This window comes from Alexandromys fortis, unplaced genomic scaffold (assembly GCF_014885135.2).
Source record: "Alexandromys fortis isolate MF-2015 unplaced genomic scaffold, M_Fortis_MF-2015_v1.1 scaffold_60, whole genome shotgun sequence".
In the NCBI taxonomy this organism is placed as follows: domain Eukaryota; kingdom Metazoa; phylum Chordata; class Mammalia; order Rodentia; family Cricetidae; genus Alexandromys; species Alexandromys fortis.
The window spans coordinates 2,228,523-2,240,581 of record NW_026067946.1 but is presented as its reverse complement, the minus strand read 5'-3'; the positions used below and the strand labels follow the sequence as shown (position 1 = coordinate 2,240,581).

Below are 12,059 nucleotides of genomic sequence, written 5' to 3'. Positions count from 1 at the left end.
AAAAGGAGGAAAATGAAAATGGTCAGTACTTAAGAATCCAACAAATTAACTAACAGAAAGCTTAAAAATTTAAGGTAAAAAAAATTAAGGATCAAGGGGCTAAACACCTGAAGGAATGCCAAAGACCCAAGAATAATCAGGAGCAGAGGCTTCTCATTCTGTAGTACTGGCTCTGATGAAATCTCCCAATACTCTGTAAGTTGGAGAAGGGGGCAGGGAGTGGCGGCTTAATTAAGCTGAGGGCAGAAAGAAGCCTGTCAGGCTGAGCATGGTGGCTCTGTAAGCTACGAAATACCTGTAATCTTCAGAAGAAGCTGCTGCCCCCGCAATGACAAGTTTCCACCTAACTCAGTCTTCCAAGGTCAGCAGACACCATTCTGAAGTGATCTCACTTTTTACAAGACTTTTGCTCTGTGTGGACGTGTGTGGAGGCCAGAAGTCACCATCAGTATCTCAACTACTCCCGACCATATACTCGGAAAGGAGCTCTCACAGATTGACTAATGGGGTGGGCAGCAAGCTCCAGGGCACCTCCTGTCTCTGCTCCCAGTGCTGATTATAGGTGCACGTTACCATGCCCAGCTTTTTCCATGGGTGCTTGGGACCCCAAATGAGGCGCAGATGCTTGTTCGGAAAGTACCTTCTCTGACCAAGCCAACTTCCTAGCCCCTACCTTTATATTCTAAACAAGAAATATACTAATAGTAATTTGGTTCTTCACCATTCAGGGACACTGTCATAAGCAATTATGCTGTGACAATCCAGCTGTAAGGTAACAGCTGTTAGGGCGTGGTGGACTCTGTCCTTGGGAAGTCATCTCTCACTATGAGTTCCCGGGCCTGCTTTTACCCATCGGAATACAGACACTTTTATCTTCACAAGTTCTCTTCTACCAGTCTAATCAGAACAGCCCATTTAATATATGAAACCATGTCAGTGTAATGCCCCAAATTTCTCTTATGCATAAAATGTGGCATGTCAAGGACTTTGCTCCTTGAGCAAACTGGAAATTCACCAGGCTCCCTCCTGATGAGATCAAGAATAAAGATGTGCCTTGAGAATTTTCCAGAATTCCCTTCTCGTCAAGACTCTTGCTACAGAACCGTGAGTCAGTGACACCACCTTGGGATGGTGTGGGTGTGATGGGGATGGAGGAGTGTGTGCCAAGCACTCCCTTGACTCTGAAGCCTTTGCTCTGGATGACTAAACCTTCTTGAGCAGGAAGAAAAGGCACTATGCTGGTTGAGTCCCATGACAAATACCTACTTTTTGTATGTTAAATGAGACCCACGATAACAACCAAATTCACATTTACAACCGTGTAAACAACGTGGGTGAGAGAACTACTATGGACACTACTCATGATAGACGACCCTGAAGCAGTCAGCAGACACATCTAATCTACACTAGAATTTTTCAAGAAAGATAAGCTGAATTTTTAACAGCCTGATCTTTCCCTCCCTTTTCTAGAAGTATTTATTGAGTCCCTATCACTGCTGACACCCGGGCTGGGCTCCAGGACAGAGCTATAAACCAGTTTTTACGGAGCAACAATCTGAAACTGATTAAATGATCGTTAAATGAAAATAAAAACTGGTACATTCATTGCAAAGAAAAAAGAAAGCGATATTACAGAAATACACATAACATAAGCTTGACCTGGACTTGGAAATATTTGGGGTAAGTGACATTTTGCTGAAAGTAAATGGACACAGAAGTTACAGGGCCTGTGGGAAACTGGACACAGTGAGGTCTTGTGGGGGAAGCACTCAGGGTGTGTTGACAAGAGAACAGCGATTAGAAAGTGCACAGCACACAACAGAGGTGAAGAGTGGGGGATGACGTCAGACAGATGACTAGAAACTACACGCAGGCTATGGGCTAATGATACCCATCACCACCTATGCACGGTGAAAAGGCAGTGGAGGGCTCAAGAATGACCTGCTTCCAAAATTTCACAACTACCGGCTGCAACATAAGCTCAGACGGCCCATCATCCACACAAACACTTCAGAAAAGCAAGGTAAGTAAGTATATGGTAAGACACTGCTTTAAAATGCCTTGAAAATATCCAAGTAAGGGTATCAGAAAAGCAATCTGAAGTGGAGGTCTAGAGTAGAGACAAGGTCTTGACTAGAAATGTGGAAAAGCAGAAGTGTGGAGGAAAGTATTGTGTGGGGGCGGGGGTGACAACAGCTGAAAATAGAATACTCAACACTGAGAACAACAGTGTTCAGCAAATGTGGGCATAAAGATGCCCATTCCACCTAAGTGACCTGGCTATAGGGGCCTCCAACAACTGCCTGGAAGGATGGGCACATAAAGGGTCTGTAAACCGAGGCAAGGGAGACACTCATCTTATAAAATGTAGGTTCTAGAAAGCACTGGATTATTTCAGTAAACTTCTAGCACTAAGGTCCTAATGAATGTCTATGTTGCTAAAAGGAGATTTACAGAAAAACCTTTTACATTGCAAGTTACCTGAAATCCTGTAGTTTCACACAAATGGTTCTAAGAGTAAGAAAATTACACTAATACAGTCCTTAGCTTTAACTTAAAAAAACAAATCCCACTTCAATTGGGCTCTCTGCAGTGAATCCAACAGTCCCATCCCAGTGGATGCCATGGCTCTGTGGTGAAGCAGTTCTAGAACCCCTAACTCCAGCACCTGCTGCTGAAGCCGATGCTTGTCCTCTTCCAGCTGCTTCAGCTTCAGCCTCTCCAGCTCCACCTGGTGAACACAGTCGTCTCTGGCCCTGCGGACAGAGTCCTGAAGTTCTTGAAGGTTCCGCTCCCGTTCTGACTGCAGCTCTTTTCTCTCTCTTTGAAGCTGAAAAGAAAAGCACCATTGGGAGGCTGGCTGGTCGCTAGCTGCACAACACTGTCTCCTAGCCTTAGGTTAGTCAATGTTCCAACACTTACCAGCTGAGCTGGGGAGATGGTTCAGTCCACAAAGTAGTGCCTCCCAAGCACAATGGCCTGAGCAGGACCCCAGAACTCACCTAAGAAAGCACAGTGGTGCACACTGTGCTCCCAGAGCTGGGGAGGAGGAGACTGGCAGATCCTGGAGCTCTACAGCAAGCCCAGCCTACTCGGTGAGCTCCCGGCTAACGAGACCCTGTCTCAAATAGTCTGTGGGATTCCTCCTAAGAACAACTCCAGGCTGTCCTCTGGCCTCTACATGCACACATGCATGCACAACAAAGAATACCTACACACTTACTTCATGTCCTCTTTAGATATTAGACTTCAATGTTTATATATACTAATTTTCAATTACTCAATGCTAATAGTATACAAGCCACACACAACTCATATAAATTTAGTTGAAAAGATCCTAACCACTTAAAACTCTCATTTTTATTATATAAAAATGTGACTGAGTTTCTTTCTTCAACTAGATGTTTCTAAATGCCTAACCATTTAGAAGATAGGTGTATTGGCCTAATCAAATCTAACTCATTTAAAAACTCCAGCAATGTAAACAATAAAGTCAGAGTATTTACTGATAAAATCTTAAACATTATAGAGAAGAGACATATAAACAAAATGGAAGATTATAGTTACTTTTATGTTTTATATGCTTATAATTTATGTGTATTACACACATATTTTACAGAAAAGTCCTGGAGTACAAGTTTGTTAAGACCTCATGAACTGCTGACTGTGTTTAATACAACAACATATTCCCATATGTCTTGAGATCCAATTTTTTATTGTTGTTGTTGTTGTTGGTTAAACAGTCCACGCTGTCCTCCTACCTCTACTTCTTGAGTACTAGGATTACAGGTACGTGGGATCGAACCTTTAATGAAGGATATTCTTTTCCCCCTGACACCCATTTGGGTATGTACCCTGAATAGGCCCCACTTGCTCTTCTCCAAGCAGTGAAAATACTAATTCTTACACACAATGGGAAAGAACATAAACCACTGTTGCAGGGTGAGAAAAATGGTTGAGTGACAGCCACTCTTCTGCTGAATCTGAGCATCCTAACATGCTTTACCCAGCTCTACAGTGCTGTCTCCATGTCTGACACACTCATCCAACGCCTGTCACATTCTGCAGGCAACAAGTGAGTACGGACTCCACAACCCAGGGAACCAAGTTCAGAGAGACGTGGTACCTCCATTTCCGCACTGGCAAGCTGCTGCTCTCGGTTCTCTAGCTCAGTTAGGGCTTTTTGAAGTTTGCCTTCTAGGATACTGTACTCAGCTACCTAAAACAGAAAAAGAAAAATGATCTTCTTCATGTTCAAGACAACACATCCTTTCAGTAAATAGTATCTGAGAATGAGAGAGAGACATAAAGCATGTACCAATTCAAAGCATAAATTCTTCCATCTCCTGAAAATGGAATCTTCTACAAGGACATCTGCACTGGGCATTCCCCTACTGGGAAGCAAGGTGCTGGTGAAGTCCTGTGCACAGGCACTAGCGGCCCAAGACCTGTATTTTCGTTGAGACAGGTCTTGGAACTTGCTATGTACATCAGGCTGGCCATGAACTCCCCAAGTTTCAGTCTCCCAAGTAGTGCAGAGGCGCACACTATCACACCCAGCCGAGATCTGGTTTTGAGAATCGAGTTCTATTCAGAATAAAAAGCTACCAGCTCAGCTTACTCAGTGTGGAAGAGTTGCCATTCCCTTAGTTGATCATCTGTCTCTGGGACTTTCCAAAGCCATTTTTCTGCCCTCGTTATCACCCAGCCTCTAGGACCCAGGCCTCTCTAGACCCCTCTTCCCCGAGGCAGGTAAGTGCCTGCTGCAATACCTCTCAGAAGTGGAAGGATTCTACACTCGGACAGAGAGGAGAACTCTATCTCCACATATCTGATGCCGTGACAGCCTTCTCTTCCCTTCTGGGCTGTTCTTCTCCAAGATCAACACACACTGCAACTGAACTGTGAGTTCTACATTCTTTAACGCCTTGAATCTAATGGAAACAGACATCTAGGTTCTGAACTAAATCTTTTAAAAAAATATAATATCCAGATGCAACCTTACTGGTTCAGACACCAATAACTACACTGCCAAAGCTTAGGGAAAGCTATGTCCACAGGCTCAGTCTATAATCAATCCCCTTTGCTACTTAAAAATGCTAGTCACCACACTGGTGGCAAGAAAAATTTCCAAAATCTGACACCTCAACACACCAACCAAACTCCCATCTCAATGTTTAGCTTTGACCTATGTAAACTATGGCAAGCACAACCGAACCAAATCAATCTAAAAATACCGAAATATCTCTGTTCATACCAGCGTCATCTCAGGATGCTTGTCCCTTCATGCAATAACCTCTCAATGGCACCTAGCCCTACTGGCCCATATACCAAGGCCTCCCAAACTTATATCATGAAGTTAAACTTCTTATAATTCCAGATATACAGTTCTACCTTAAACATATCAAACTCAAAATGTGTATGAAAACTTCAAATCACAATCTTTTATTTTAGTTAGGTATATATATACCTAACATATACTGGGCAAAATAAATTCAAGTGGAACCTGTGTTCTGGGGAAGACAGAGTATAAACAAACAAGTGCAGACCTAGTGCTAGTCAGGATCAGGAAGAAGCACAGCCTAGCTACGAGAGATGGGGTGTCTGTGGCAGGAAAGGGGCACTACTGGATATGGCAGTCAGAGAAGGCTTCGCTGAGATTATTCTGAGTAGACAACAAAAGCATCTTCAGGGGAAAGTGTTCCTCATATTCCTAGAAAAGGGGGAGACTTATCAAGTGTTGAGTTACAGGATGCCAGTGTGGTGGAGAAAAAAAGAAGTAGAAGAGGAAGCCATGGTGCAGATCATATAATACCCTCTATGTTCTGCTAAGAGCTCCACTTTATCCTACGCTGAGTTTTCAAAAGAGGAGAGTACACAGCTAAAGATGTGGTCTTTGGCTGACAAGAACATGACAAGGTAAAGAAGCCAGGAAGGAAAAAGAGACACTAAAGAAAAGGTAAACTGTAGCCAGGTGATGGTGGTGTGTGTCTTTAATCCCAGTGCTTGGAAGAGGCAGAGGAAGGCAGATCTCTGAGTTCGAGACCAGCGTGGTCTACAGAGCGGGGTCCATGACAGGCAGGGATATACAGAGAAGTTCTAGAGAGAGAGAGAGAGAGAGAGAGAGAGAGAGAGAGAGAGAGAGAGAAGAAAAAAAGGTAACCTACAGTCTTAGAAGCAAGACATGATAGCTTTAACCAAGGAAATAGTAAGGGATGGGAGGGAAATTGGTTATTTTCCAAAACATCTTCTGAATGTGAAGCCAAAGATGTGCTAATGGACTAGGCTCAAAAGAGAACTAACGATATCTTGCTTGAAGTCTGAACAACCAAGAAAAAGGTAAAGTCATTTTTACATGGGAGTCAGGTGCAGCAAATCCAGAGAGAAGGCTGATGAAACCGTGGCTTTAGGTATGTTGGACCTGAGATGCATCCTAGACACTCAGCAGTCAGTGCAGCACAGGCAGCTAAGAGGCCAGGGCAGAGGTCAGCGATGGAACCAGAAAAGGCAGAGCTTGCACCTGTGTGTATAATGTACACATTCTGATACACCAAACAGGCGAGGATAGACAGAACAAAGAACACGCACAAGGATGGGGCCCTAAAACAAGTCAATCAATTCCAGTATCGAGATGTTGGAGCTGGCATGAAAATCAGGAACCAGACGAGTCAAGAGTAGCATGTGAGAGACATACAGAGAAGGAAGCCCAGTGTCTCCACAGACAGGAATCGCTCAGACAGGGAGAGGATGAACAGGCTCTATCTAGTAAGAGAAAAGCCGTGGCCATAACGACTGTGGGAGTCAGCGAGTGAACTGAGTAGAGGAAGCACTGAGATTGTAGGGCAGCACTGAGGACCCTTTCAGCTCTTAAAAAACCCATTCCTCCTCCTCTTCTCCATAACTCATTTACTTCTCTGGGGGCAGAGGATGCCGTGGGTGAACGTGTAAGGAACGGAGGAAGCCCTGGGATGTGACTGCTGACATGGACACATGTCAAAGACCCCAATGCATTAACTAATGATTGGCCAGTGTATACAAAAACTAGCAACCCCAGCCCCTCCTCCTGGATGACTATAGCCTGAGACTGCTTCTCTACAGAGACCTCTCACCTTTCCTCCTGGGCTACACACAAAAGGACCACGTGGCTTCATCAGAACAAGCACAGCCCACCCAACCTCTGTTTTGTTTGTAGTTCTGTCCTTTCCTCGTTCCCATGTCATCCTAGTCTGGTTTCCACGCCATTTAGGATGTCATCTATCAGGATGACTATTCCCTTAAATAAAAACTGAATTGCCTATATCTTTATACATATTTTTTAAAAAAAACTTCACTTATAGAAGGTTTTCTAAAATCCCCTTTTCTCAACTGGGGTCATCATCCATATGTCAGGAACATTGACAATACAGTTACTGTCTTCTGTTCCAGAATAGCAACTGATGCACACCATTCATTCAGGTAAACTATAAAAGTATTAAAGTTATACATTGTTAAACTATTTTTTTCACCTAGAAAAAAAATGTCAGAAAAGCCTCAAACATTCAATACATAAAAATACTATAGTGAACTTCTCAAAGAAATAGCTTTAAAGAACCTCATACCAGAGAAAAGATGTTTGCGCCCCCCCCCCCCACACACACTTGATTTTACGGTGGTCAGTACAGTTTTTAAGACCAATCACAAATCTTGGCGCTTCCTAGGTCACAAGATGCTTCCAAAATAGAGCACTTTAAGACAAGGATGAAAGGACAACCACTCCACATCTGCCTTTAAATGTGAGGAGTACAAGGCAGCACTGAAACCTACTTGCTCTAATTTCCAATTCCATTTCCTTATTTGTGGTGTTAGAGAAGGAACCCAGGATGCTAAGTCCCTGCTACACAGGTGCTCTAACACAGCCACATCTGCAGCCTCGGAGTCGGCTTTCTGAAGAGTTACTAAGTAGCCCTGGGTTTATACACTCAAGCTCAGGTACTAGACATGGTAGTTTACATGGAAACCAATAAAAACCTCAACTGAAAAGAATCTGTACCACCAACACAAGAGCAAACCAAAACTTCCCAGATGAAGCTTTCTGTCCTGTGTTTTGCAATGCTGAGGACTGAACATGAGGCCATGTGCATGCTAGTCATGTCTGCCTACCACTGCACTACGGCCTGGTTGGTACTACTAATTTTCTCATTTTAACTTCATGATATTTAAACCAATTTATTTAAGGAAGGCAAAGGCAGAAGCTGGATTTATCCCACTGTGGCAACTTCATTAATTTCTCAAATTAGTTTGAATTTTGCAAACTTGAATATTTAAAAAATTCAATAGCATAAAAAAAAATGGTCCAAGGAAGAACTTAGCTTGTCTTAAAGTAAAACCTTATGTATTAACCTACTGTCCAGCACTCTTGAATTAAATAATAGGCAATACATGAGTTCCATCCACAATTCTTATTATATAAAGCTCAAAAATAAAGGAAGACAATATTTAAGACACGTGCAGGCCCGTTTAGATGAACATTTCTTAGGAAAGTAGACTTTAAAGTGTCTTTTTCTTTTGGCTATGCTCAAGGCTCCTTAGTTACTCATCTGTCTGTCATATGCTGGGAACTAAAAAGTTTGTTCCTTCCAAAGACTGCAACGCAGCTAGAAGCTCCTAACACAAATGCTTCCGTCCTCTCCCTCAGCTTTTACACAAGTTTTTTCTTTACCTTTTTCTTCACTAGTGACTCTCTTTCCCGGTCTCTTTTTTTCCATTCTTCTGCAAGAGCTTGCATGTGAGCCAATTCTTTCTGTTTTAGCTGTAATAGGAAGAAAATAGTCACTTGAAAAGGGCAAATGTTTCAAATAAGTAAAAGAAGTTTTTAGTTTAGGAACTAATACTGATTACCAATGTCATTTAAAGCATTCTATTTTATTCTTTTTTTTTTTTCTTTAATGTGTATGGATGTCCTGTCGACAAGCTTGTCTGTGTACCACATGCCTGCCTGGTGCTCAATGAGGTCAAAAGAGGGTGCCAGGGCCTCTGGGCTGCATAGTTTTATATCAACTGAAACAACTGAACTCATTTGAGAGGCAGGAACCGCAGTTAAGAAAATACCTCCGTAAACTTGGGCTGTATGTAAAACTGTAGGACATTTTGTTAATTAGTGAGTGAGGTGGACAAACCCAATCCATTGTGGGTGGTGTCATCCCTGGTGTCTTGGGTTCTATAAAACAGCAGGCAAGAAAGTCATGTACAACAAGCCAGTAAGCAGCTCCCCTCTGTGGCGCCAGAGAGAGAGCACCATTAAGAGCTGAGACTGCAGCTCCAGGGGATCCAATGCCCTCTTCTCGTTTCTGTGGGTACTTGTGTGCACATACCCACACCAACACACATGCGTACATATAAAGAATAAAAATAAATCTTTAAAAAAAGGTTTTGTTGATAGTTAAAGAAAGATAGACAAGAACATGGAAAGAAGAACCAGCTGTAAAAGGAAAAAATAAACTCGGTAGATGAAATAGAGATTTTAGAATACAATTTCAATCTACCTGAGTTTCAAAAATGTCTTCCTGCATCTCTTTCCACATCTCTAGCTCAAGTGCAGCCTTGTACTCTAAGGTCTCGCGAGGCTCCATCTGAATCTCAGAAGGACAGGGAGCTGGGTGGGGAGAAGATGGCTTCTGCTGCACAGCAGACAGACCCTGCAATTTAAAGAAAAGCGTACGTGACATCTCCATATACACTGAGATCCTGCTAGGGAAGCTGATGACACCTGTGTTTACCTGAGATGAGTCGGACACAAAGATCTCACGCATTTTCACTAGTCCATAGTCTTCCAGGGTCATCGTGTAAGAAAGATCTACTATCCTGTTGTTTGACCTACAAATAAAATGGGAGTTTTTCAAGTTCACAGGAACTTATTTTTCTTTCCATTCCCTTAGTCTGTAGCACATGGGAGTAACATTTCTCACACCTCACTTTTGCTGTTCACACTGGGCCACCTCCCTGGCCTTCAGACTTCAAGTGTGCGCTTTTACTTGATCAACACGATATCTTAATACTCACATTTACTAAAACGGTCATGTATTTGTTCTGAAAAAATGAAAAGGTGAAGTAAAAACCGGAAGAGTCTACTGATAATTATTGCTAATGGATATTTACTAGCCTTGGCTGGATTGGAGCTTGCTATGTAGGCCAAGCCAGCCCTAGACTCACAGCGATCCACCTGCCTCTGCCTCGTGAGTGCTGGAACTAAAGGCGTGCACAGCCATGTTGCACCTATTTCCTACCCTCTGTTCCCCTGTAATGTACACGTATGCTCACTCACAGTTCTACCTTTCTCCTGTTTGAATTAGGAGTGGATTTTTATCATACACATTAATTTTTAAACGTAAATGTTTTTCCTTAGTTTTGTTTTGTTGGGGAGCGAGAGATTTATGCACACAACGTTCTCCCACTGAACTACACCCGGCACAATGATGGATTTATGCTGCCTCTAACATACACTTACTGGATTTTACACAGTGAGATGTACTCAGCAGCCCCACTCTTGCTTATGTAAGTTATTCACAATTTGCCTCCTGTCTGGAACGAATACAAACATCTATTCCTGGATATAAGCAGTGCTTCAAATTAAACCATTGAAGACAATTATATGCTATTTGTCATAATTAGCATCTTCTGTATCACAGAACTATATTATTTATAGCAACTAAAAAAAGTAATATTGTCTAAAAATGAAACTCTGATTAACTTATCTCATACAATCAATGGCCCTTTAAGTAACCAAACCCACATTTTGCCTTCAGTTTTACTATTTAAAACAAAAAAAAAAAAGAAAGAAAGAAAGAAAGAAAGAAAGAAAGAAAGAAAGAAAGAAAGAAAAAGAAATGAATGATGTAAAATGAAGTACTCGGGCCAGCAATGACGGCCTAGCAGGGGCAGGCACTTGCACCAAGCCCATGACCTGAACTGAATCCCTGGACTCCAGAAGAAAACCAACTCCACAAAGTGGTCTTCTGACCTCTGCATATACGCCATGCCATACACAAAGTAAAAGAAAAAATGTTTAAGCAAAACACTATTATGTTCAAGGAAAAAGCTTGAACACAACTGAACAAGTTCTCAGGTGAATCTACAACTTCTCTCTATACAAGGCAGAGCAATAAAAAACAACTACAGAAGCATTAAGACAGCTTCAACTAATGACTCAGATACGTGAGAATGCCGAGCTTTAAGAGAGTTTTTTTCTGTAACAAGAATGAAAGTAAAATGAGCTCTCTGTTAACAGATAACTGATTCTCTGGGAACTGTTCCATATCCACAAAGGGAAGGAAGCTTTCCACAAACCTTCCAGTCTATGGATATGACTCTGGGTGGAAAAGAATAAAAGGCAAATTTTTAGCGGTACTTTTAGATCTCAAATTTTTGCTGAATCTTATTTTTTCTTTCTATATTCTCAATAGGTTTTTATCTAAAGGAATTTTTTTTCTATATTCTCACTAGGTTTTTATTTAAAGGATAAATGGTATATAATATTAACTTGGACCTCAATTTTTATTGTTAATTCAAAAAAAGTAATCTGACAAATTCCAATGATTAAAATATGAAAACATGTTTTCACTGTAGCAATAAAGTTCAAGTAAAAGAAACATTACTCTAGTTTGCTTTCTGCTTCTATGATAAAACAATAACCCAAAGCAACTCGAGAAGGAAAAAGTTTATTGGCTGTCAGATTACAGTTCATCTTTGAGGGAAGTCCGGGCAGAAACTGAAGAAAATATCATGCAGAGTGCTGCTCACCGAATCTCTCTCATGCTCAGCTAGCTCTCTCATACGCTCTAGGCCCATCATCTTAGAGATGTACCACGCACATGGGCTGGGCTCTCCTATCAGTTAGCAGTTATGACAGTGCCACACAGATATGCCCACAGACCTAGCTGACCAGAGTCCTTCCTCCACGATGGCTCTAGGTTGTGTTAAGCTCTCAGAAACTAACCACAGTATTATTGTTTTTCTTTCATAGGTGCTGGTGAGTGAAGCCAGGGATCTGTGGACGCCAGACAAGTGTTTTATCACTGCTATAT

General features: G+C 42.0%; 1 protein-coding gene across 1 annotated transcript in view; it reads right to left on the bottom strand.

Moving 5' to 3' along the window:
- Positions 1-12,059, bottom strand: part of Cep120 (centrosomal protein 120) — a 56,417-nt gene that overhangs the window by 17,861 nt on the left and 26,497 nt on the right. The window contains exons 13-17 of the mRNA XM_050149271.1: positions 9,756-9,852; positions 9,522-9,674; positions 8,699-8,788; positions 4,127-4,219; positions 2,669-2,830 (exon numbers count right to left, since the gene is read on the bottom strand). Coding sequence (XP_050005228.1) covers positions 2,669-2,830; positions 4,127-4,219; positions 8,699-8,788; positions 9,522-9,674; positions 9,756-9,852 — 595 coding nt within the window. The remainder of the gene's footprint in view (positions 1-2,668; positions 2,831-4,126; positions 4,220-8,698; positions 8,789-9,521; positions 9,675-9,755; positions 9,853-12,059) is intronic.